Source organism: Panthera leo, chromosome B3, assembly GCF_018350215.1.
Source record: "Panthera leo isolate Ple1 chromosome B3, P.leo_Ple1_pat1.1, whole genome shotgun sequence".
Taxonomy (NCBI): domain Eukaryota; kingdom Metazoa; phylum Chordata; class Mammalia; order Carnivora; family Felidae; genus Panthera; species Panthera leo.
Window position 1 is genome coordinate 144,953,819 of NC_056684.1, and position 25,875 is coordinate 144,979,693.

Sequence of the window (25,875 nt, forward strand, 5' to 3'; positions counted from 1 at the left end):
ATGTCACGCGCGGTGGAGCCCGAGCGGAGGCTCCTGGCCATCTACACCGGCGGCACTATCGGCATGCGGATCGAGGGCGGCGGTGAGTGGAATGGGGTCGTTCCCGTGCCCAGTGGCCTCTCCCAGGTCGGAGCCCTCCGGGGCCTCTCCCACCCCTCTGCCCAGAGCCATGGGGGTCTCCGAGGGCCCACGGCTTCTATCTCACCCCTTTCCGGACAAACAAGACCCTGTGGTGTCAGTCCAGGCCCTCCCCAGGGATCGTGAGGGGCCGTGACCTGACCCCACCCCTTCCCCCAACGTTGTTCAAGCTTGAGGGCTCCTGGCAACCCTCCCGTCACACCTTTCTGGACTGTTCAGGTGCAGGAGGTGGCTTTGGGGAGTTGCGCGTTTTGTCTTTGCCCCTGTGACAGGGGCTGCTGCTGGAGGTGGGGGGTGAGGGCCTGGGCCAGGGCGCTGGAGCTTGCGGGTGACCCCGGACAGACCATCAGCTTGGGCCGAGCACCTGCAGGGAGACTGGCTTGGGGAGCCTGGAGGGGTGGGAAGGGGATGGCTGTGCACCAGCATCCGGCATGTTCTGGCGTGGCCAGGAGAGTGGGACACTGCCTGTACCTTCCCCAAAGGCTCCTCCTGGTCCCGTGACGTGTGGGATGCCCAGCCGAGCCCAGGGGACCCGGGACAAACCCTCAGCCTCATCTTTGAACCTCTCTACCACTCTCTTGCTGCCTGCGGGTTAACTGTCCCTAAGGGGTCCCACTTCCCGTGGGCTGGCACTATCTTGACCCCTTCCTCCCAGGCTCCCTGCCAGCAGCCCCTCCCTGCTGCTCCAGTCCTGGTCTGTGCTCACACCTGGGTCAGCCCCTCACCCGGCCCTGCAGTGTCCTCCCCCCCCCACACTTTCCCCCTCTCCCACTGCAGGGGCCTGGCCAGAGCAGACGTCCCATGCCCCCTCCCCTGTCACAACCAACTCTGGCCCCCGCCCCTCCCCCCGCCCCCCAGGACTAACAGAACATCTCCTTTGTCCTGGTGGGTCCCTCGGCCTCAGGCCATCCCCTCCCCCACCGCTCCTGGTCCCCCCTTCCCACTGGTGCTTTCTTTGTGGCTCCAACAGCAGCTTTTCCAGCCTCTGTCCCTGTTATTCCATCTGTGACACAGACAGTTCACACATTCCTTGGGGCCCCACTCCATGCCGGGCTCTAGGACTCAGGCCTGTGTAGAGCCCTGTCCTGTAGGGGCTCAGGCCCCAGGGACGTGACTGTCCACCCAGCCCGCCAATTGCCCCTCCCTGGGCTGCCAGGAGCCAGCCCTCTGCTGCTGTGCCTTCCGCCTCTCTGCCTGGTTAGTTCATGGGTGGACTTCTGAAGCCTGGAGGCCCCCGGTGACACTGGCCAGCTGGGTGCTGCTCTGTCTGGTTCCCTCGGCCGTCACAAGATTGAGAGGAGCTTACACTAAACGAGCAGCGGCATGTGATTCAAGTCACAGAGGCGGTCTGGGGAGAGGATGTAGGGCCATGGGCACCTGGACGGCTGGGACCCTGTGTGTGGCTGTGGCCTCCCTTGAGGGCCTGGGGCCTGGACCCAGGTGGGAGAGAGCGGGAGGGGCCGGGAGGTGGAGGCTGGGCCGAGAGAGGGGAGCTGCCCTGGGCGGACTGTCTGGGACCCTGGCCCATCCCGGATGCTGCCCCTCCAGGCTTGGCATGTGGCCATCTGCGATTCTCTTGAGCTCACACGTAGTTCCTGAGGGTCTGGGCTGCATGGACTGGTGGACTCTGACCTCTTTCCCGCCTTTCTCTGACCTCTTTGTCCGTCCTCCGAGGCAGCCCTGTGGCTCACTCCCACGGGTGCTGCTTCTCCCGGAGAGGCTGCGAAGTCACATGTTCAGAAGGTGAACTAGAGACCTTGACTCAGGAAAGAGGGTGTGGGGGTCGGCTACAGATGGGGAAGAATCTTCCAGAATCCCTTGGAGCCTGCTCTGGCGCTGGGGCCTCCTGGCCTGGTGAAGGCGAGGTCAGCGGACACCTTCTTGCGCTCGGAAGGCACTTCAGAAGCACCAGCCTGTCCTGGGGGGCGAGGAAGATGGTCTCCTGAGCTGCGGGGCAGGCGACGGCTGGGGAGCAGGCAGCTGCCGGCCTGGGGCGACTAGTCCGCTGGGGGCCTTGGTGGTGCCTCCCGGCTCCTTGCTGAGGGCTGCTCCTTCCCCAGTCCTCCGACTTCAGGAAGGCTTGGCTTAAACCCCAGAGGACGAAAGAGGAAGAGACATGGGGTCTGGTCCCTGCTGTCATACACCCCTTGGCCCCCTGAGATCAGGGACGGCCCTCAGGCCTGCTTTCAGTGTTCAGGGACATACATCTTGTGCTGACTTTTTTGCCTAAACGTGTGTGTGGATTGAAAAGGTGTCCGGGGACGAGGGCAGCCCCCAGGCCAGGGCACAGGCACGGGCACGATGGGGATGGATGCAGGAGCCAGGCCTGGAGGCTGGAGGCCGCACTAGGAGGGCCTTGGGCAGCCCCTGCCCTCTCCGAGCCCAGCAGGGGTCGTTGAACTCGGGACAGTATCAATGATTAACTCGCCTGGCACTGCTGATGGGGCTCCAGCCTCGGGACAGTGGCAGAGGGTGGCGAGGGGAGCAGGCCAGCCGCAGCTAAGCTGTTTGGATTGTCACTGTGGAGGGTGTGAACAGTGGCCTGCAGGGCACACGGCTCCGCTTGTCTGAACCCTGCCAGAGGCCGGGACGGCGAGCGGAGGGCAGAGGCCGCTGCAGCCTGGGACACCCCTGGACCCATCCCTTCTCTGAGTCCAGCAAAGATGTCACAGGTCAAGGGGCATCATGAAAGCAGAGTCAGATGATGGCCTCGGTCCCAAGGCTGAGCAGCATCAGCGGCCCCTCCCACCCAGCTGAGGAAGCCAGAGGCCCCTCCCATCCGGCTGAGGGAGCCAGAGGCCCCTGTGACCTCTGAGTGCCGCCCTGCCCCAGCATCCCTTGCAGGCACTTGCAGACACGACATGGGGAGCAGAACTTTGGGGGCAGGTATCTGAACATGCCAGGACAGCCCGGGGTGGGGGTCACAGTTGGTCCTGCAGCCAAACGTCGCCCATAAGGGTGGTGTCCACTGTCTCTCGGTCACCGCAACATGGCGTCTGAGCACTCGACCTGGCCCTCCTCCCTGAGCGTAGCTTCACACGCTCACGTTTTTCTAGCCGAAGCTATAGATGGTTCCCCGGGGACCTGCAGTCCTAGAGGACAAACCGTCCCTTAGACACGAGGGGTTTGGCCGTAGCTGAGAAGCATGGTCTGCTTCTGGTTTTATAGGGGCCTGGTGGGGGGGCGAGGGCCCTTGTTGAGAAAAAGAATACAATTTACAAAATTAGAGTTCAGTGTGAGAGCAGATGTTTACTCGGAACGAGTAAGGAAATCATAACAAATGACCAGTTTGAAAAAGCCAAGGATGTCACAAAACCCCAAGGCACGATTTTTGTTCATTAACGTCCTGACTTTCCCTCAGCTCTTTCCCCTCATTTTCTGGCTGCACGTTTTCCCACGCTCTTTCGGTGTCACAGTGCCGTGGCGGGTTTTGCCCAGAGAGAACAGACCGGGAGGGCGTCGCCTCTTCTAGGGCCAGCGTTGCCTGTGCCGCGCACATAAGTCCCGGGCGGGAAGAGCAGGGTCCCACCCTTCGGGGTCCTCTGGCCCTGCCGCTTCCTACCCTGCTGCAGCAGGATGCCCCCAGAGGTCACTGCCTCACCGTCGGCCAGCAACAGCCTGGCTGTGGGTGGAGGCCACCACCCACATCAAGAGCTCGTCCCGTGAGACCCAGACCACGTGGATCCCCACCTCCCCCGCCCCGTCCGCGGATCCCCAGGTTGGCACCACCCCCCACGAGGAGCTGGGGTGGAAAGTGGCTCTGTGAGCGTCCTGGGGCTGCTCCAACACGTGACCGAGCAGGTGGCCCCCCTGTGCTACAGGCAGGCGTCCGACACGGGGCAGCGAGGGTCCGTCCTTGCCGCTTCCTTGGCTGTGATTGAATCGCCGTGGTCTTCACGGCCGGCGCCTTCACGCGGCTCTCTGCCCTGTCCTCACGTGGCTGCCTCCTCCGCGTGTCCCGTCTCCCACACTTAGGGCCCACCTGCATAATCCAGTGCGGTGCCCCCATCTCCAGACCCTTAACTCCATCGCACCTGCAAAGACTGCCTTTCTCGCGGGGAGGGCATGCGCACCTTTGGGGGCTGCCTGTCAGCCTGCCGAGGGTGGGGTCGGGGAGCTTGGCCGCCAGGGCTGGGTGGCCCGGTGGCTGTGAGCCCTCCTCCGTGCCCGGGTTCTGAAGTTCTGTCCTCGATGCTGGCGGGGCTGGTGAGCCTGGACCTGTGTGGAGGCAGGCACGTGTCCTGGTCATGCTTCGGGCATCTTGGGGGTGTGGCCAGGCGGGCAGTCGTGCACTGATGTCCCCCTCTGTCTCCTGAGCCCCATCGACGTGGTGTTTCCTCAAGCAGCCCCGTAGCAGCTAACCCGCATTGTTTACTCCTGCGGTAAACGTGCGTGGAGCCCCTGCTGGGGCCGTGTGCGGGGCGGGGGCTCCCCTGGGGATCCCTCTCCGGCTGGGGAGATGGCACCATGAACATCCAGGAGCACCCACGGGGCCAGTGTGCCTGGCACGTAGAAGGTGGGCCCATGGAGGGAGCCTGAGCAAAGCTGAGCGAGCGAGGAGTGCGGTCCTGCTGAGCGTGGGGTGGGCCGGGCTTCTGCCCCACAGATGCCGTGCTGCGCCCGCTCTCCACCTGTTGGGGCTAATGTGCTACGCGGCCGTGGGAAGCCGATCTGCCCGAGCGGCCCTCAGAGGGCCGCGGTGGGGGGGCAGCCCCTGCCGGGAGCTGCAGGGCAGGAGGGAGGGCATCAGTGGGCACGAGGGACAGGAGAGGGCCCAGGGTGCTGGGCTGGAGATTCAGGGCCTGATGCTGAGCTGCTGGCCCTCAGGAAAAGAGCAGATTCGCGTTCAGCGGCGGGAAGCTGGCCGCCGGCCCGGCGAGGAGACAGACTCTCAGGAAGGACTGAGCGGCACGGTGTCCGCGGGTGAGGCGAGTGAGCTTTCTGGCTCCTTAAAGGGAGGAGATGACTCAGAGGCCAAGTCAGAGAGATCACAGCATGGGAATTAAAGCCGTTGCTGGCTGTGGACACGGAGCACGGGGCCCCAGCCCGGGAACGCGGGAAGCCCCTAGAAGCGAGAACCACCCCCGTGGGAGAGGCAGCAAAGAAGCAGTTGCACACGCATGGAGCTGAATTCCGCCGACACCCCGAGCGGGCCTGGGCAGACTGTCCCCCGGCACTGCCAGTGAGGTCACAGCCCTGCTGGCGCTGGAGCCTTCTCAAGGCCTGAACAGCAGGATGTTTTAGGCCGCTAAGCGGCAGCGGGGGCTGGACGTGCCCCGTGGGCTGCGGAGGCCGAGAGCAAGGGTGTCGTCCAGGAGTGACCACTCGCCCGGTCTTGAAAGGTCTTCCTTCCTCGTTTCAGCTAAAGGCGTTTCTCGAGGAAGGGGACCCTGTTGTCCTTGTCACTGTGTCCAAGTGTGTGGGAGACGCCCGGAGAAGTTAGCTGACCTGTCCAAGGTCATGGAGCTGCTAGGGAGCAGGGAGGGACAAGAGGGAGCCTTTGCCGAGGGGTCGTTTCTAGCAGACACAGCTGTGACCTTTGAGGGTTTTCTAAAACACAACGCCATTTCTGCCCAGTGCCTCAGATGCCTGTTTCTGGGACATGGGACATGTTTCTGGGTTTTGGAGGGGTCACACAGCCTAGTGAGGGAGCAGGGGCCGCTGGGGAAGTGTGTGGGAAGGGCATCAGGGCCTGGACGTCAAGGAGGGCTTCCTGGAGGTGGTGACCTGAGCGGGGGCGAAGCACATACTGGGTTTGAAGGAGGAGGGGCTAAGGACTTCCAGGCAGAGCAGACAGCATGTCTGCCCGCAGGAGTTAGTGTGGGTGACCTGGCAAGTGGTGGGGAGAAGCGTGGGTGCGTTGTGCTGCATTGTGATGGAAGGCGGGGGACAGCCTGGGCCCCTGAACCTCAGCTGGGAGCACGGGGTCGCCTGGAGACGGGGTGGGCCGGGGCAGGCCCTGGGTGGAGTGGCCAGAGGGGGGCTGCCCGGCCCCCCAGGAGGAAGCCGTCTCATCCAGACCTGGAACGGCTGCCCAATCTCACCAGGGCCCTGGATTGTGTCCCCACCCCAAACCCCTGACCCCTGCCCTGGCCTGGCCCCCGCCCTGGCCTGGCCCCCAGCGTGTTGGGTAAGTGCCCTGATGAGGAGGGAGGGGCCGGAGGTTACAGGAGCAGGTGGTGGCTGCTGGCCCCTGACCCCACACCCCCTGCGCTGGGTTCTGCCTGCAGTGCTCGTCCCTGGGAGGGGCCTGGCCGCTGCCTTGAGGACGCTGCCCATGTTCCATGATGAGGACCACGCCCGGGCCCTTGGCCTCCCAGAGGACACCCTGGTGCTGCCGTGAGTGTGGGGCCTTGGGGCCCAGCCAGGGATGACGGCCTGCTGTCGTAGGGGTGGGCCTATCTTGAGACGGGACGGCTCCTGCAGGGTCCGTGGGGCAGGCTGTGGTCACTAGTGTCATGGCTTTAGCACCGACCAGCGGCCCTCTTTCAAGTGAGCCTTGGGGGGCTGCAGGCCTTGGGCCTAGCCACTCGGGGACCCAAGCCCATCGGGAGAGGTAGGGGCTGGCCCCAGGTAGCCCCCGCCTGCCCCCAGTGCAAAGTTCTCTCTGTTTCTTAGTTCTGGGCCAAGGCTGCCTGGTGCCCTTCATGGCCTCCTGGTCACTGGCCTCCCTCCTGCCAGAGATCGTCCTCCCAGGGTCCGCTCCTGGCCCATGGAGGACCAGGCCTGGGCCCCCTCTTAGAGCCGGGTCTGGGAAGGTGACACTGCTGGGGAGCAGCCTGTCCCGGCCCAGCCGTGACCCCTCATGAGGACCAAGGTCCCTGTTCTTGGGGACTCTGGGTGGAAGGAAGGCTGGGCCCTGTATTCAGGTTGCTGAGAGATTGTGGATATGCAGAGCCTACTGAGAAGCCCCTCAGTGCAGGGGGGGCGGACGAGGGGGGCTGGCTGGGTGGAGGGGAACAGAGCAGGCCAAGGGAGGAGGGGACAGAGTGGGAGCCCTTGTTCTGCCTCCCGCAGGCCCGCCAGCCCTAACCAGAGGGTCATCTACACGGTACTGGAGTGCCAGCCCCTCTTCGACTCCAGTGACATGACTATCACCGAGTGGGTTCAGATTGCCCAGACCATCGAGGTAGTTGCGGAGTGTGGGCGGGACTAGTGGTGTGGGCGGGGCTGTTTGTGGGCGTGGCTGACTAGGTAGGTGAGGCTGTGTATACTGGGAGGGAATGTGGGTGGGGCTGTACGAAGGTGGGGCTGGGATTGTGGGCGGTGTTGCGTGTACTGGGCAGGGCTGAGTGTGGGTGGGACTGGAACTGTGGGCGGGGCTACATGTATGGGCGGGGCTGGGAGCATGGGTGGGACTGTACTGGGAGGGGCTGTGAGAGTAGGGCTGAGAGTGTGGGCGGGGCTGGGGATGTGTAGGCGTGGCTACACATGTGTATGGGCGGGACTGAAAGTGTGGGCAGGGTTGGGTGTGGACTTGACTGGGGTGTGGGCAGGGCTGGGGTTATGGGCGGGGCTCGTGGGCCGGGGAGGAGCCAATGCTGCGGAGGCACTCCCCTGAGGTGTGTGGGGATGGGAGTCCACCTGCCTGGTCTGAGACCCTGGAACGTCTGGGAATGGCAGCTTCAGGAAAGTGCTGGATCCTTGGGTCGCATCTCAGCTGCAAGGCCTTGAGGCCCTTTCCCACGTGCAGGCAGAGGATAGGCAGCGAGGGCCATGTCCACTTTCCTGGTGAGGAAATGGTCTGGACAGCAGCCCTAGTGTGTTCCTGTAATAGGTTTGTCTGAGTTAGTATCCTAGGCTGGGATGCACGATGCTTCCCTGAAGGTTGGCAGGCTGCATGTCTGGCCCACCTTTCTCTGTTCACCCTACCCAAGCCCACCCTGGAGTTGGGACTTTAGTGGATTTGGAGCCCGTAAAAAGCTCAGAACCCCGTGCAGGTCTTGTGGTTTACAGCATCACGTGGTGACCCCTTGGACCTGCTGCCAGAGCGCCCCTCCATCAGCTTTCCTCTCCGTTCTGCCCAGTCTCCTCATCATCACCAGCCCCCGCTCCTGCACAAGCCTGGCCCTGTGGCCTGACTGCCTCCCTGGGGGGCCCTGCCACCCCACCCCACCTCCTCCAGGTCCAATTCTCACCCGTCTCCCTTAAGCCTCAGAGGCTCATCACACAGGCTCCCCTTCCCTGCTGCTGGGGCCTGGCCCCATTCACACGCTTGTGTTCTTTAGTCCTGCGGGGAGAGCAGCTCCCTGGGCTGCATCCCCTTTCACTGTGAGCAGGACACTGTGGTCCTGGGCCTGGTCCTTGCGTCCATGAACGGGGCCACTGGCTGCCAATGGGTGTGTCTGTGGCCATAGTCCGGGGCAGCTACCCTGGCTTGTGGTCAGCACTGTCCTCTGGTTGGGGCCTGACCACTTTGCTGTCCTGGCTGCAGTGTCCGGCCACACGCAGACTCAAAGGGCCTTCAGGGCCTGCCTGTGGCAGTGCCCTGTGTGGCCAGCAGAGGGTGCCCCAGCCCGCCACATGGTTCAGCAACCACGGTTCCAGGGCCAGCCTGGCTTGATCAGGGTCCCTTCAGGAGGGACTGGACCCTCTGGTTCCCAGAACTGTGCCCTTGCGACCATAGCCCGGGCCAGCCACCCTCTTAGGGCCGGCCTTGGCTGCCCTCTAGGTGGTGGCCTGAGGATGTCCTCTCAGAGGTGGCCAGCACGCCTGTATCTGGAAGGACCCTTCCCCACGTTTGCCTGCCAGCGTCCTGCTTTCCTGCCAGGTCCTGTTCCAGGCAGCGTTCCAGATCACCTGTCAGCTCCCGGCACCGGATGTGCCTTGTGCCCACTGCTGTGTCCCTGCCTGGCCCTCCTATAGGACCATGGGCTCGCAGGCTCACGCACCCCCACAGCCCCCTGCCTGGAGGCAGTGGTCATGCGGCAAGGGGCCCTCCTGGAGTACTGTGCTGACACACACAGTAGTCTGGTGCGGTCCTCCAACTCGCCAGTGTTCTTGGGACCCCTGACTGGGCATCGCCTGGGGGAGACGCTGGCCGGAAGTCCAGAGGGGACCTTCCTATCCTAGGAGAATGTCCAGAGACCCCTCCCCCCTAGGCCATGTCTCTCATGCAATTAGAGGTGTCAGGAAAGGAAGCTGTCCTGGGTGTGGGGGAGAGCATGGAGGGGTGAGACTCCAGGTAGAGGCTTGCTTCCCAGAGAGTGTCTTCTGGGCCAAAAGTGACCAGGATCCCACCTGTGCCTCCCTGATTCCCTCCCTCTGCATTTGGGATCGTTTCCTTTTTTTCCCTGAGGGGGTGGGAGACCAGCTAGCTGCCTGTCCCCGGGAGGGGGCCTGTCCCTGGGAGGAGTCCGGCCTAAGCTTGCTGCACCCCCACAGAGACACTATGGGCAGTACCACGGGTTCGTGGTCATCCACGGCACTGACACCATGGCCTTTGCGGCCTCCGTGCTGTCCTTCGTGCTGGAGAACCTGCAGAAAACCGTCATCCTTACTGGTGCCCAGGTAATGTCCCGGGCTGACCGGAGAGCACGGGGGCCTTCCTGAGGCCACCGGGGGAGTTGGCACTGTGGGGGACCCAGGCCGCACCCTGGGCCTCTTGCTTAGTCCTGCAGCTCCCCAAGGCAGCGCCTGTCCTGTCTGTTCTGGCCGGCCAGGCTGGTCAGTGCCCTGGGTCCTGTGGGTGGGTGGGTGGATCCATGGCCTGCTGTCCGCCTCGTCCAGCTGCCCTTTCTTTGTCCCCCCCTTCATTCTTCCCTCTGGTATTGCGTGAGTCTCAGCCCATCTCCGGCCTCCCCCCAGGTGCCCATCCATGCCCTATGGAATGATGGCCGTGAGAACCTGCTGGGGGCCCTGCTCATGGCCGGCCAGTACGTGATCCCCGAGGTACCCTTCCCTCCCTGGCGTGGGCTGCAGGGGGCGTGGCCTGCGTGGCGCAGGCGGGGGCTGTGGTTGGCACTCAGGTAGGACATGCAGGTGAGCCGTCAGCCAGGGTTTGAAGATGTGTCTTTTGCCTTACAAGTGGCATACACCGTCACCGTAGAAAAACCCGGAAAATAAAGAAAGCAGAAGGGAACAAAGCCACCCATGTCTTACTTCCCAGAGACGCTGCTGTTAACAGCGTGCTGTGTTCTCTTCCGGGTTACGTGTTACGCGTGTTCACGTTATGTGTGTTTACGTGTAAGTTTCTGTAAAAGGAGGTTGTACACAGTATAGCTGTGGAGCTGGCTTTCCCTGCTCAGCATTCTTTCTCCACACGGCAGCACGGGGAGACCTTATGAGACCCCCTAGCACTGCAGGGGACCCTGTGCCAGGGGGAGGGCGCTTCACCGAAGCACGGTTCACGTTGTCTCCCTACCGCTGTGCCTCCCTCCCTCCCCCAGGGGAACAGCCCTAGAGCAGCTGGGGCGGGGGGCAGAACGAGACCCCCCCAGCCCCTGAGCTCCGGAGCGTGGACACTGTGGTGAGGGGTGGGCCGAGTTCACCAGGGGAACAGGGATGAGAAGCAGGGATGGGGGCAGAGGGCAGGTGGGAAGTAAGGGGCGGCAGGGCCCTCGGGTGGCCAGCTCCCTGCCTGGCTCTCCCCAGGCCCTGAGGGATGGGCGGCAGGGAGGGCAGCAGCCGCAATCGACATCTGCAACCTGTCCTCAGTGGGTGCTCCGCTGATGGCAGGGGGGAGGCCGGAGGGCCCTGGGGCTCCCCAGCGCTGAGCCGCTGCCTCTCGCCTCCCCCACAGGTCTGCCTGTTCTTCCAGAATCAGCTGTTTCGGGGCAACCGAGTGACCAAGGTGGACTCGCGCAGGTTTGCGGCCTTCTGCTCCCCCAACCTGCCCCCTCTGGCCGTTGTGGGCGCTGACGTCATACGTAAGCTGGGCGGCGAGCAGGGCCATCCCGTGAGGGCTCCCGCCCGGGGTTTCATGCCTGGAGCTGGGCGGGAAACCGTGTCTGGGGCCCCAGAGAGTCCCCCTGCTGCCCTGGGCTGCAAAGTCGGGGGCCACTCAGAGAGGGGGGCCTGCGTGGGCCACGAAGGGGGGAGTGCCGGCAGGGAGCCCCAGCTCGGAGCCGGGGGCTGAACCAGAGGAGGAGCAGGCTTGGGGGACCTGTGACCCTGAGTCCAGGAGTCTGTCTGTGACCCTGACGTGCACCTGGGTCCCCCGGGACGAGGTTCCTGTGCTGTGACCTCGTCCCTGGAACTTCCAGGGGAGTCCTCTGCCTCCTGAGCCTGGCAGGCAGCCCAGCCCCTAGGGAGCCCCTGACCCACTCTCGCCTCTCCCTGAGTGTAGAGCTGTCTCTGACCTTGTTCTCAGCAAGGGTGGCTGGCCTCACTCACCCAGAGGGAGTCACCCCCAGGGCTGCCCTGTCTCCACCCAGGATGTCTGCCCTCCTGCTGTGTCCCCAGGAGTCCCCACTCCGGGTCCATGGTGGGCACAGCACAGTGGGCACAGCTTGGGGGCCTGCCCTGTGTCTCCTTCTGACTGAGCTGGGGGGGCCTGGGCACCTGTCCCCGCCCCACCAGCTGTGGGGTCCTGTCCTAGAGACCCCGTGGTGGTGGCAGTTGTGCTGTAGGGCCTGGTAGAACCAGCCCTCCTGGGGGGGACTTTGGGGCTTAGAAGCCTGAGAGGCAGGGGACCCAGCACCAGCAGGACCGGGTGGCTCTTCTGGTTAGACTGCCTGACCGCAGGCCCTTGGGAGGGCAGCTCGGCCTCCTCGCCCACATGGGCTCCGCCGGGGCCTGAGGGGCGGTTCCAGGAGGCTGGCATGGGGAGAGCCCTGGGGTCTGCTGGTGCAGCGGCCTCCACGCCCACAGGAGGGTGAGCAGATCGAGACCAGGGAAGGAAGTGGACTCTGGGTGGCCAGAGCCTTGACTTCCTAGGGACAGGGGCTTCCTGGAATGTCCCAGCACAGGCAGGGCCTCAGGAGCGCCGGGCCCAGGCCGGGCAGGGGCTGTAGGGGCAGGAGTCTTTTTGGGAAGGCTGATGATGAAGGCTCGGAGTGGGCGGGGGCTCTGGCTGCTGCTGGGCTGTCTGTGGAGAGCGGAGGGTGGGAGCGGGTCCTTCCTGGGATGGGCAGGCTGGTCACGTAACTCTGGAAGCCGCCAGTGCCTCTGGATCCCAATAGGACACACAGAGTGGGGATCCCAGCATGGCGATGGCCACGACCTGGCTGTCCCCCGGGTTCTCTGCCGGGCAGCAGGGGGCCACGGGGGAGGAAACCGAGGTGGAGAGGCCCGCAGAGGGAGGTGTCGGCTCAGCCAAGCCCTGAGTCCCATTCTGGTGGTCTTACCCTGCACCCTCTCCCCCCGCCCACCCTCCACTTCCCCGAGCACCCTCCAGGGGTCACGAGACAGAACACGTGAGCAGATGTGAGGTACGTGCGGCACTCCCAGGGCGCCGGGAGCCAGGCGGGGGGCCGCTTGCTCACTGAGCGGTCAGGAGGGCTCCCCGGAGGAGGTGGCACGCATACTGATCCTGGAGGACAGATCAGCTTCCTGGCCGCGGTGGGTGCTCAGCCCCTCCTGCCCCCATGCTGGCCAGCTGGGGAAGGAAGGCATGGGCACCAGGAGTGGGCCGCCCGCTCTGCAGGCCCGGCTCCCTGCTGGGGACTGAGTCACACTTCATCTGGGGCTCAGGAGGGGGACTTCCGGGGACGCACCCTGTTGGCAGGCCTGGAGGACTTCACCCGGGACGGCAGGGCTCTGTCTGTGCCGCACCAGGCCCAGGCAGGCCTCAGGGCACGGAGCACGCTGAGGCAGGCCTGGCCTGGCAGCTTGGTGGGCGCAGGGCAGAGGCCACCCCGGCGCCCCAGGCCCATGACCCCGCCAAGATTGTTTCCTGCTGGCCAGGGTGCCCGTGCAGAGCGTGAGAGCCTCTGCCCCCACCTGCCCCAGGCCCGTTCCGGCAGCCGGTGTTGAGAAACACCAGGTTCTGCCCAGGATGTGGCAGGCAGGACTGCGGGGGGGGGGCGGGGGGGCCGATGACGCCTGGGCTGTCAGGGGCTACCCCCCCCCTCCTGTTGGGGAGCTGGAGGACGACCCCAGCCCAGCCTGGACTTTCCCTTGTGTTTTTACTTCCCTCTGTGAGGCCATTACAGGCAGGGCTTGGGGGTCAAGAGGGGCATGTGATGGTGACCCTGCCACCAGCTGCAGGGACAGCAGAGCCCAGGGCCCTCCTGTGCGGGGGGACTGTCAGAGGTCTGCGTGGCGAGGTGGCACTGTCACGGTGCCCCTCATGCTACGTGGATACCACCCCGCCCTCCTCCCTCGGCTCCGCTGGGGGAAGAAGGACTTGGGGCCCCGGGGGCTCTTGCGGGCATGGTCCAGCCGTGCAGGGAGGGGGCGTGGGCTCTCTTTGTCTCCATAAAGCCCCCTTTGCAGCCATAACTCCTGGGCGGTGGCAGCGCTCCTACCCCCCCACCAGCTTATCTGCTCGTCCAGCTGGGGCGCTCGGCCCTAAATTAAAGGGCGTCTCTCACTGCTGATTGATGCCGCGGGCCCCCTCCTGCTGCCCATCCCCCCACACCCCCTTTGACGCATCGGGAGAGGGCAGCATGTGTCCGGAATGTTCCCTGGTTTATTATCACACATGAATTGGTCTGGTGGAAACAGCAGGGGGCGTGCAGGCTTACACCCCCACGCGGGCGGGGGCATAGGGAGGAGCCCTGGGCCAGGGTCCTGGGCGCACCCCTCCCGCCATTCTCGTCCTGGCTCCGGACCTGACTGGATGAGCAGCCTTGGTGGCCCTTGCCCACTCTGGGCCTCGGTTTCCCTGTGCTGGACTCGGGGGTCTCCGTGATGCCTGCTACCTCAGAGAGGCTGTAATCACTGTCTGTGCCAGTGGGCATCGACGCCTCCGCCCAGATCGCGCCGTCTTGTGCCGAGGACTTGAGAGAACGGGGTCCTGTGCTGGGTGTGGGGCTCCTGAGGGCTCAAAGAAAGGCTGGTCCTGCTGCCCAGCCCCTCCCTTTACCCCCCCGGGTTTGGGAGGCATCTGCCAGCTTGGTCCTGGCAGAGCAGTGACTTCGGACCGGCAGGGAGACGGGCCTTCTGGGCAGCTCCTCTGTGTGGTGGGTGAAAGGGGCACGGACCCTGAATATCTGCCCCCCACTTTCCACAGGGCCTGGGGCGTTGGGCCTCAGATGGAGGCTATCTGTCCCCAAAGGTGGGGGGCCCAGGAGACTCGTTTACTGGTTCACTCATTCCTTCCTTCCTTGACTCGCTGAGCTGTGCGCGAGGTGGGTGCCCAGCGAGGCACAGGTGAGGCTGGCTGGTCAGAGGACCCGGCCGACTCCTCCTGGCGTCCAGGACAACAAACCGTTTCTGGTTCGTCAGCTCTGTCATGGATGTTGTGCTTCCTGGCCTTTGCGCACGCCGTTCCCCCTGCCTGGAACGCCTCTCCTCCACCTTCCCTGCCAGACTCAGGCAGCCTCCGTTCCCTGGGGGGTCCTCCTTTGTGCCCCGGACTCCGAGCCACTGCAGAGCCGGCACAGGCTGGGGCCGCACCCGTCCTAAGAGTGAGCTGAGGGCTGGCAGGAGTTGCCTCGGGAGGGGGGGCAGGGCAGGGCAGGGCAGGGTGGCGGCGAGAGGGCCGGGGCTCTGGAGACACCCAGAGCGAGGCCGGGCAACACGGAGGGCCTGAGGGGCTGAACGCACCGTGGGCGTTGCTAGGGCCGAGTGCGTGCGGGGGTGTCGGCTGTCCGGTGGCCCAGCGGTCCCACACGTGTACCTCTGCCCTCACAGTCAACCGGGAGCTGGTGCGGAAGGTCCGAGGGAAGGAGCGGCTGGTGGTGCACAGCAGCGTGGAGCGTGACGTGGGGCTGCTGCGTCTCTACCCCGGGATCCCCGCTGCCCTGGTAGGGACCCGCCCAGCCCTGCACGCCCTCCGCACTCCCCCGCATCCTGTGTCCTGCCCCGCCCCTTCCCGTCCCCCACCCCGCCGCGGGCCCGGGCACGCAGGCCCCTTGGCGTGCTGAAGCTGCATGTGTCCCCGAGACCTGCACCCCTCCCTTGCCTCTTCCGCTGGGGCTTCGGGGCCCGGTCTTCCCTCATTTGCAACGCGGGCTTGACCGCGTGGATGCCTGTGGACTCGTGGCCCGTGGCCCGGGTTCCTGCAGGGCCGGCGGGGGGGGGGGGGTGGGGGGGGGGCGTGGCCCTAAGACTGCTCCTCCTGTGGCCGCTCTGCCCTGTCCTCCGTGTGCTCCCTGCTCATGACCCCTCGGCCACCAGCTGCCACTGGGGTAGACACGGCGCCTGACTGCGGCCTGACTTGTGAATTGGGCTCAGATGCCACGTGGCCCACCCCATAGGGTGTCTGAGCTGAAGGTACCTCTGGGCATCGCAGGGCCATGAGCCGGGGTGTGGGTGCTGGGCTCAGTGCTGTGACCATCCGGGCACCGTGGGCAGATGCGGCTTCGCGGGTCCGTTCCCGCACACAGGGTGGCCTGGTGGGTGCTAGTGTCCTGGGCTCTGGGTCGCTCACAGTCTGTGAACCGGTACCTGACCCCCTCAAAGGCACTGGGGACAGACGGGATGGTCTTCCCACCATGTGTCCCCCATGCTGGTCCCGGGCCTGGCCTAGGACAGCGTCCCACAGTATATGGGACATGTACTCAGTGCTGTGAAAGATCCGGTAGGAAAGATGGGGGGCGGGGCTTGTAGCTCAGGTGGCCTCCCCGAGACTGGACCAGAGATGGTGCTGGAAGCTGTTGTGGGGAGCCAGGGTATGCAGGCCACGCGCACCAGGACCCCTGTCCTACAACCAGAAGCGGGGCCCGGCCCCGTGTATGTGCCCTGCACCGTCCTGCCACCGCTGTGCTCTGTGTCACCCGCAGCCCAAGGGTCCGCGAGGGTCCTTTCTCCCCAGGCCCCTCTGAAGGGCAGAGACCCTCAGAGTAGGAGGCAGTTCGAGGCCCTGGGGCTGGGCCTCGTGGCCTCCTGGGCTGGAGCCTGCTCCTCCTACGGTTGGTCTCGAAAATGAGGGCTGTCCCAGGAGCTCAGGAGCTGACACTGGCGGTCGGGCTGGACCTGCGGGGAGTGTGGGGGGGGGGGGGGAGGGGCCCACGTGAGGGACTGTCCCCAGGGGACAGGTGCGGGCCTGGGTGGGTCTCACATTTGTAGTATCTGTGTGTCACTGTCCGAGGCTGCCAGGTTCAATGGGGCTGAGCCACACAGGACCCTTCAGGGAGAATCGTGCTGGGGCTCTGAGATTCCTAGAACTCACCATAGCTGGGGGAATGAAGGGCCATGGAGCTGGCTCCCCAGCCCTGCCCCCACCCCACAAAGCTGGGCGAGGCTTGTGCAGGGGAAAGGGCCCCGGGGGCTTTGCTTGCTGGGGGCAGCTGGGCCATCGGGGCGGGGCCTGCTTCCTGCGGTGCGTCTCGGCCGTCGCCTCCCCATTCCCGGTGTCTACCAGGGACAGGGTGCAGTCACCTCTGACCTCTACCTGGAGAAGCAGAGGGAGCTGGACTCAGCCTTTCTGATGAGGGGTCAGGGCTCTGACAGAGGACACAGCCAGAGGGGTGGATGCTTGCACAGAAGTACTGTCCCCAGGCCAGTGGGCCTGGCGGCCAAGCAGGAAGTGCGGGGGCTCGTTGGGGGCCCTGCATGTGTGTTTAGCTGCAGGGCACAGGCTTGCTGGGAGCAGCCCCTGCTATGTTTCAGGTATAAGGGGTTGGATAGAGGGTTGGCGAGGCTGGGGGCGCGCTGGAGGGGGCGTTCGGATTGTCGCCGCACCACCCGCAGCCTTAAACACTTAACGGGGGACAAGGCCTTTCCTTGGGAGGGCGTGGTGGGGAGCAGACCCTCATGGCTCTCCATGTGGCCTGCTCAGAGCCCGGACGTCCCTGACATAGCTGAAGGTGCAGGACAAGCCTGTGGGCTCCTGTTGCCGGAGCAAGAGGCCAAGGCCGTCCCCGTCCCTTCCCGGCCCCGCAGGTTCGGGCCTTCCTGCAGCCCCCCCTGAGGGGCGTGGTCATGGAGACGTTCGGCTGCGGGAACGGGCCCACCAAGCCGGACCTGCTGCGGGAGTTCCGGGCCGCCACCGAGCGAGGGCTCCTCATCGTCAACTGCACACACTGCCTTCAGGGCACCGTGACCTCTGGCTACGCAGCCGGCATGGTGGGGGCCGGGATGGAGGGCTGGAGGGGGAGGGGATGGGCCCGAGGGCACAGGGCGAGCGGCACCCCCCTTCCTGCTCGTGCCCCCTTCCCCACAGGCCGTGGCGGGAGCTGGCATCGTCTCGGGCTTCGACATGACGTCGGAAGCTGCCATGGCCAAGCTGTCCTACGTGCTGGGCCAGCCGGGGCTGAGCCTGGACAGCAGGAAACAGGTGTACCCTCGGCTTTGGGCACAGTTCCCCCCTGGGCTGGGGGGCATGGGGACCTGTGTCAGGGCTGCTGAGGGCCCAGCCCAGTGGGTTGTGTGCCTGGGTCGGGAGGGGGCAGGGATGCGGGGCCTCCCCGTGGTGGGGAAACACCAGCTCTGAGGCCTGGGCTCCCTCCACCCCTTGCCAACCCCAAGCCCAGACGTGTTCTTCCACTCTCTCGGGGAGCCTCGGTCTGGCCAAGGCTCCTCAAACCGCTCCCAGGACATCCCCTCGTCCCCCACTCTTCCCAGGGGGACCTCAGACACAGCCAGCCTGGGTGGTGACCACGGTGCAGGGGGTGGGGGATGGGGTCCTTGGGAGACCCTGAGCTAATGGAATGGAGGCTGGGGTCGGCCCGTGGGGACCTGGCGGGGCTTGAGCTCAGGCCTAAGGGGTACAGCCTGGACTGAGGAGTTGCAGGCCCAGGACAGCCCTCGCCACGTGCCCCAGGGGTGCCTGGGCCAGTGGTCTGCCTGCCACAGGGCATTCCTGGCTCTCTGTGTTCTCCTCCTCCAGCTGCTGGCCAGGGACCTCCGGGGGGAGGTGACGCTGCCCTCGGGGGATGAGCACCAGCCCTCGCTGACTTGTAGCACGCTGGGCCGGGGGGTCGCCCAGCTCCTCAGTCTGAGCCAGGTATTGGCCAGTGTGTGTGTGGGGGGTGTGGCATGGGGGCCTGAGCTGCGGGTCACCTCTGGACACGCCAGGCACCAGCCGTGGCCCCCATCATGCCAGCACATGAGCAGAAAACCACCAGGCATGGTGTGGTTTGGGACCCAGGTGGAGGGCTAGGGTCCGCGGTGGGGAGGATTTGCGAGGATTCAGGCAAGGAGCTGCCATGGGAAGGGGCCGGGACGGTTTAGCGGAGTCTTGGTGATGTGGATGGTGGGCAAAACGTGGCCCCATCACACAGTGGGGCCAAGCTCGGCTGGACCGGGCCTGCTGACGGCCCCCGCTGGCCCCGGGTGCAGGGCTGCCTGAGAAGCAGCAGGCCTGAGTCAAGGCGGGCGCGCTGTCCTGGGTGCTGGACGGAGGGGGTGCCTGCTGCGGGGTTGGCTGGGCTCTGAGCACCGGGGCCGAGGCCCCACAGCCGCACCTGTCAGGTACAGCACCTTGAAGCTCCTCTTCACCTTCCCAGCCCGGGGGCCTGGACCTGGAAGGGGCAGGGGAGCTGAGCTCATACTTCCGGGTCTAGAGTTTGGGGTTCAGGCCGGGTCAGACCCACAGGGGTGCTGGGGGCCTCCTGGTGCCCCACCTCACACCCCGCTCTGCCCGAGATGTCCAGGCCTGGCATGGGAGCTCACGGACAGCAGCACTGCAACCCGGGGTCACCCCGCGTGTGACAGTTTCCCCTCTCAGAGTGGAGGTGGGTGGGTCTGTGATGGACAGCTCTGGCCGTGCTCACTGCCACTTGCCCAGGGCAGGCCGTGGTCAGAGGCCGGGATGTGTGTGGCCTGTCACCAGGGCGGCTGTGTCGGGCTTAATAGCTCGAGAGATACGGTCGCTTTGTGGTCGGGCCCTGCCGAGGGTGCTGGGCTGGGTGTGAGGCGGCCTGCGGGGTCTCTGCTGGGCTTCCCGGCCCTCTGGCATCCTGGGGAGCCCCTAGATGCCCCACAGCATTCCCGGTGCTGGGGGCAGGCAGCCTGAAGGAGCTCTGCCCACGTGTGGAGTAGGGCCTTCCTTTCCAGGGAGAGGCGAGGTCCCAGGGTGCTGCTGTCCTCTACCCAGGAGGCCGCTGCAGTGCGGGAAGCTCTGACGCCTGGCCTGGCCTGTGCTGCGGCCCATGCGGGCGACCTGGACGTGCTGCAGGCACTTGTGGAGCTGGTGAGGCCCCCCACCGCCTCAGGGAGCAGCCCCACCACGCCGGGCCCCGGGGGACGCAGGGCCGCCTTTCCCTGGGGCCCTGCTCTGCCACGCTGGGCAGCCAGCTGGTGGGACCTTACTGCCGCTACAGGGCGTGCCGGTGGCCGTGCCAGGCCCCAGTCCCGGGGTGCACCCCGACCCTCCCGTCCCCTCCCCGCCCCTGCCCAGCGCTCCCTCAGTGGGTGACGTGCCCTTGCCTCACCCAGGGCAGTGACCTGAGCCAAGAGAACTTTAACGGTCAGACCCCTCTGCACGCGGCTGCCCGGGGAGGCCACCGCGAGGTGGTCACCATGCTGCTGCAGAGAGGGGTGGGTGTGAGCACCCGGGATGAAGATGGACTGAGCCCGCTGCTGCTGGCGGTGAAGGGCAGGTACCTGGGCCATGTGGGGCGGACCTGGGCACAGCTGGCTTACACAGGGCTGCCCTGTTGCCTGTGGTGACACAGCTTCCCCGGCAGAGCTGAGGACACCTGCTTCCTGGAGCCTCGCTGCCCCCTCCCTACACCCCCCAAGCCTGGCAGGTACTAGCAGGGACCATGCTTGGGCCCAGACAGGGAGGACTGAACGGGCAGGGTGGTCAGGGAGGGCTTCCTGGAGGAGGTGACCTCTAAGCTCAGCCAGGCAGGCGCAGCAAGACCCTGGTGCAGAGTTTCTAGGAAAGAAAAATGCTCACGGACAAAGCTCAAGGGGTTGAATGCGTATTTGCCGTCATCCACACACGCCTGTGGGGCTGGAGGGTGGGAAAGGGGAGAAGCCGCCGGCCCAGCACGTGCATGTCATAGACATAAAGCAGGCTACTTAGTGCCAGATGTTAGGCTGGGATGGGCACAGGTGCCCTCGGGGGACAGGCTCAGCCAGCAAGGTAGGGAAGACGTCCCCCAGGCTGGCCCCACCCAACAGCTCTGATTTTTTAAAGGGAGGGGTCCTGGCCTGGCTGTGTGTGTGGTGTGTGTGTGTGTGTGTGTGTGTGTGTGTGTGTGTGTGTGTGTCTGGGGGCAGGGGTCACAGCCCTCATTTTTCATCTTTTGTTGTTTTATCTGGTGTCTGTAGCAGTCCCCAGACCCCCCAGCCCAGACCCGTAACTTCTCCTGGGGGATTTCTCCCTACGGGCACTTGGCCGACCGGATCCTGGGTTATTTTGTGGTGTGTGTGGGGAGTGCTGGTGAGCCTCCTGGAGAGAGGCTGAGGGTGTGTGGGCCTGGGGTCGCCACACTGTCCAGGTCAAGTCCTGCGTGCCCCAGCCGTGTGAGCCCTGGGGTGGGCATGTGACCCTCGGTGAGGGGAATGATGGGTAGCACCCTCTTTACCAGACTCTTGTGAGCATGAGGCACGGGGGGTTCCCAGGATGGGGGTGAGGGGCCGGGGCGATCCGGCTGGGTGTGGGTGGATGGTGATGAGCTCACTGTCCCTGCCCCGCCCCCCGCCCCTGGCACAACAGCCCCCCCAAACCGGTCTCCCGGCCTCACTCTCTGGCCTCGCTCCCAGACCTGTTGTGCTCTAGAGGGCTCTTCAGGGCGGGGAGGGCAAGGCCTGGGGGGCCCCACCCTCCTCCCCAGGCTTCCTAAAAGTGGGGTGACCATGCCATTTATAGGACACAGACACTGTGGGGCAAGGGGCCTGGTCAGCACTTCTGCTGTGAGAGCCAGCCTCCGCTCGTCCTGTTCCTTTGCCTTGCCCGCCCGTGGCCCCAGCCCCCCCCCCACGCCCCCGCCCTGGCCCTGCCCCACCTCTCACCCCCATGTCCCACGCACACCCAGTGGCTGGCTCCAGGCTTGGCCCAGGCCGGTCGGCCTCGGGGAGCCCGCAGACACTGGGGCCTTGCTCTGGGGCCCTACTGTTCATATTTACCCCCTAGTGTCTCACTGACACCCTACCTCCAAGGGCAGAGTGCAGGCCCGATTGACTCAGTTTCCCCAGGCGCAACCCTGGCTGGGACGGGTGCATGTAGCGGGGCCCGGCTGTCCCCAGGTATTCACAGGGGTGCGTTGGGCCCTTAGGACGGGCTGAGGGAGACCATGGCAGGGGCCTCATGATGCAAGGGGAGGAGCTGCTCAGTCAGGGCCGACGGACCCTCCAACATGGGGTGAGATGGGGGGGGGGGACTCAGACCTGGCCCCACCCCGCAGACCCGAGATGTCCTGGGAAGGTACCTGGATGAGTGGTGGGGCATTGCATTGGCCCGGGGCCAGGGTCGGGGGGCGGTGGCCCTGGCTGGGGGGCCCCGGCTGGGGCTGGGGATGGTGGCCCTGGTTGGGGGCCCGGGCTGGGGCTAGGGGTGGGTGAGGCACTGCCGTGCTTGAGCAGAGGCTGCCTGGGCAGGTGGGTGGTCAGCACACTCTTTCTCGTGGCAGGCATCAGGATATCATTGGGCTACTGCGGGCAGCTGGGGCCTGCCTGTCCCCCCAGGAGCTAGAGGACGCAGGGACCGAGCTGTGCAGGTGAGGGCTGCGAGGATGCAGGGAGGGCTGGTAGGCCGGGTGGGGGGCTTCCGAAGGGGAGACCCACCCTGAGGGTTGGGGGTTGATCCCCCTTTGGGCTGGGTGACAGGTCTCATGAGTCTCCGTCCCCCCCACCCCCACCCCCACCGTGGATCGGCTCCAGTGCGGGCGCACGGTGGTGGGACCCAGTCCCTGTCACTGGTAAACTAACCACGGGGCTGGTGGCTGTCCAGCCCGGGCACACTGCAGCCAGTCGCTAACATGGCTCTGACCTCACAGGTGCCCCGAGTGACACCAAGGCAGGCCTGGGGATACTGGGGCACAGGGGAGCGGGGGCCCCGGAGGTCTCCGGGGAGGGTGTTGGTGGTGGGCGGGGTGCAGGCCAGGCCCAGGGCTGCCGAGCTCAGCTCCTTCCTGCGTCCGCGGGCACCCCCTCCCAGCGGTGCTGCTGTCACAGCCTCACCGGCACTGGGTCACTCGGTGCCACCTGTCAGCTCCCCAGGCTGGGGCTGAGAGCCCAGGTGGGGAGTGGAGAGAGACAGGCAGAGGACAGGAGAGGCTTGTCCAGGAGGCCAGGCCGGGGCACTGGTGGTAGCCAGGTTTGGGGGTGTCGGAGGCAGCCTAGGTCCACAGCCCTGAATGCCAGAGCCCCCGAGCCTGGGGAGTGGGTGTTGACAGTGGGGTCTCTGGCTGAACGGCCGGCCGGGAGTGAGGCGTGGGTGAGCTCTCTGCTCACAAGAAGGCCCCGAGGCTCTGGCCCTCTCGTCCCCACCAGCCAGCGCCTCCCCCACCCCCTCGACCCTGGGGGCCCCAGTCCTAGATGTGGGGTGGGGTGGACAGGCCCCTCTGGGTCTGAGCCCGGCCTCAGGCTCTCCTGCTCTGATCTTGTGTCCCCGGGGGTGGGGGTGGGGGGGCAACCCAGGCCCTTTCCTCCTCAGGTGACAGGGACAAGGTGAGCTCTCAGATGGGATGGGTCTGTTAGGACCTAGCAAGGGAGGGGCCCGCTCACAACCGCTGGCCGTGGCCCTGCAGGGACTTCTGGGGTGACTTGGTTCAGGGTTGCACGGCCAGGTGGGCCTTGATGGCTCCATTGACAAGTGGCGAAACCGAGCGTCCCGGACCTGGCGGTGGGCTTGTCCAGCCTGAGCTGCTTGGCTGCGTTTGAGGGCCCTTCCGAGAGACAAGCCTGTGGGAGGCTGGCGACAGGTCCGGGAGGGCCTGGTGCTGCCACCCGGCGTGATTCACCCCAGAAATAGCTCAGCGCCTGCTGAGGCTGCTGCTGCTGTCTCCCGACTAGGGGGGCGTCCCTGAGGCCCCTTGGGGGGATAGGCCTCCCCCCGCAGCACCCCCTGCCCCGGGCCAGCACACCTGGCGTTCGGTCCCTTTCCGGCTCGGCCCCCGGGTGGGGAGTGGGCTCCCCTGAGGCGGGGGGGAGGGTGAGGATGGAGGGGAGGACCCCGGCGAGGGCCCCTCCTTCTTCTTCAGAGCAGGTGGGCCCAGGTCCCTCCCCCAGGGGCACCTGCTCCGCCACGCAGGTCCAGGCCACCCGAGGGTCTCCCGCGTGTCTCCCTGTGCCACTGGGCTTGCGCAGACTTCCCTCCTGCCTCTGCGGACCCCGCCCAGGGAGAGCGGTGTTGTGAAACATGAAACTGGCACGCACGTGGGGCACGTGTGCACGCGCATGCACACTTGTGTGAGTGTGCGCCTGCGTGCGCCCTCCACCTGAGCCACAGTCACCCCCTCTGGGTGAAACCAGACCGCAGGCCCCTGGCCGGCCCCCAGGGAGCCCCGCACCGTTGCCCTCCTGCCCTGGCCGCTGGGTCAGCTGTTTGGGGACTGGCTTTGTAAAGGCGCCTGGGGTCCTGACGGCACCCCCTCCTCTGCTCCCTCTTCCAGGCTGGCTTCCAGGGCGGACCTCGAAGGCCTGCAGTCATGGTGGCGGGCGGGGGCTGACCTGGCTTGCCCAGGCTATGACGGGCGCAGTGCCCTGCTTGTTGTGAGTGCCACCAGTGCCCCCACTGCCCTCTCCTAGGCCACCTCCTCCAGGAAGACTTCCTGACAGCTCCCCTGGCTCCCCCTCTTCCCCCCACCCGATGTCCAGACTCCTGCTCTCCTGGTCCCTGGCCCCGGAGCTGTGGGGACAAGGAGTCACGGGCGTGGGTGGGAAGAGCCAGGGAAGACATCCAGGTGGGTGGTCAGGGGCCAGGCTGCTGGTCAGTGTCCCTGAGGCAGCCCCGCCCCCACGTGCACCCTCCTGTAGGCAGAAGCAGCTGGAAACCTGGAAGTGGTGACCTTTCTGCAGAACCTCCAGGGTGGGGCTGCTGTCCAGGCCCCAGGCCCAGTAAGTTCCCTCTGCCCCACACAGGACCGAAGGCTCCCCCGCTGGACTGTGGCCCCCTGTGTCTGAGGGCCAGTCCTGGGGACCGAGCCAGAGGAAGCTGAGATGGGTCAAAGTCACTTAGGCCTGCGGAGCTGTTTCTGTAGGTGGGGCACACGCTGTGTAGGGGGAGCCAAAAAGCGCCTGAAGGGTGCAATCCGGGAGGGCTTCCCGTAGGAAGGGTCAACCTCAGACCTCCTGTATTCTGTCTTGTCAGGCCACTCTGTGATGCACCCTACCAGAGCACCGGAGGGCCCCGGCCATGGCCAAGAGGTTCCCGGAGCCTGGAGGGGACCTCAGACCCCTCTACTGCGTGTCCTGCCCACCCTGCCCCACCCCACTGGGCGGGAGGCTCCCACCTGCCTCCTACCTCACACCCCATCCCCCCACTCCGTCATCTGGCCCTCCAGAAGACTCTCAAGTCTGGCTGGGTTTGCTCAGGTCCTTGGGTCCCTCCCTAGGAAAGGACTTGTCCGTCTGTCCTGCCCCCACACACCGCCTGTGCCCAGGGAAGAGGTCTCAAGACACCTCCGGTTTTCAGGCAGTGCTGCCTGGTGTCTAACCTGAAGCTGCCTTGCCGCTGAACAAGCCATTCCTTCCTGTCGTGGCCTGCTGGAGGGACGCCACCCCACGACTCTGTGACGTACCCCCACTGCTGGGACTCTCCCCACTCTGTTTCGCACACAGCCTAAAGGTCTCGGTTGGGCAGAGCGGCAATAAAGTCTCTCTGGGGACCTCCCTCGGTCCCCAGACCCCAGCTCCAGCGCGTCCTTCTGGGTCCCAGGACTGTGGGTATGTGTGTGGGGAGTCGCGCCCCGGGCTCTGGGTCAGAGGGCCGTGTCTTCAGCCCCCCCGGGGTGAGGGACGCCCGGCCGGCCCTCCCCCGCTGTCCTGCCTCCTCCTCCAGATTACTGTTCAGGCTGCAACTTCTCCAGACGACCTCTGCCCCATCTCCTCGGTCTGTCTGCTCCTTCTCCTTCTTGACACTTGACGCCCCTGCTCCCAGCAGCCCCCACTCATACCTGCCTCTGCCCGACTCCCCTTGTGCGGACCGACCGGACCAGACCGGACCGACCCAACTGTCTCTCTAGTCCTCCCGGCCCCTCCCGGTCTGTCTGGCTGCTCCTCAAGGTTCAGTCCAGCCCAGTGTGCCCCCAGCCCCTGCCCAGGGAGGCCTGAGAGGGTGACCCGCGCCGGCCCTGGCTGCCTAGTCGCCACAGCCTGGGTGACCGTGCCGCCTCGGGCAGGTGGGTGTGGCCCTCCAGGGCCGGTGGTCAGCCACAAGTCTCGTGGGAGGCCCGGCTGGGAGTGAAATCAGGTGTTTGGACCCCTGGCTGGTTCTCTGTCCAAGTTATAAGCGGCCCAGTGGGGCAAGGGCCCCCTCGGGCCCAGGCCTGACCCGTCCTTGCTGAGCATGAGGAGCACGGGGGCGGGGAGAAGGGGGAGGGGGGAGGAGATACCTCCATCCAGGTTCTCCACCACCTTGGAAGCTCTTTGAAGGCCCACTTGAGGATTCCCGTCTGCCCGTCCATCCGTCTGGCCCCTGGGTTGGGGGCTTGGGAGAGCCGGGCCCAGCCTGAGGGCATGTGCCCTGTAGATATTGGGCAAAAGCGTGACCCCGAAGAGCTCGCCCTTGGCACCCACCGTGCAGCTGGGGCCTCTCCCAGGTGGGCCGGGCTGGGGGAGGCTCCACCCGCACCC

General features: G+C 65.7%; 1 protein-coding gene across 1 annotated transcript; it reads left to right on the plus strand.

Moving 5' to 3' along the window:
• On the plus strand, window positions 1–24,895 carry ASPG (asparaginase). Its single transcript, XM_042940716.1, has 16 exons — window positions 1–82; window positions 6,369–6,477; window positions 7,156–7,267; window positions 9,523–9,648; window positions 9,946–10,029; window positions 10,880–11,006; window positions 14,878–14,990; window positions 17,071–17,253; window positions 17,351–17,464; window positions 18,017–18,133; window positions 19,226–19,321; window positions 19,567–19,730; window positions 21,711–21,797; window positions 23,694–23,793; window positions 24,058–24,138; window positions 24,392–24,895. Exons 1-16 carry the CDS (start codon window positions 1–3, stop codon window positions 24,401–24,403), a joined length of 1,707 nt encoding a protein of 568 aa, XP_042796650.1. The 3' UTR covers window positions 24,404–24,895.
• Window positions 24,896–25,875: the final 980 nt, after the last annotated feature.

Excerpts from the sequence above, each read along its gene's own strand:
- ASPG (XM_042940716.1), top strand. The coding sequence starts at position 1 with ATGTCACGCGCGGTGGAGCCCGAGCGGAGGCTCCTGGCCATCTACACC. Across the intron at positions 83-6,368 it reads CATGCGGATCGAGGGCGGCG|TGCTCGTCCCTGGGAGGGGC; the intron begins GTGAGTGGAATG and ends TTCTGCCTGCAG. Across the intron at positions 14,991-17,070 it reads CCGGGATCCCCGCTGCCCTG|GTTCGGGCCTTCCTGCAGCC; the intron begins GTAGGGACCCGC and ends CCGGCCCCGCAG.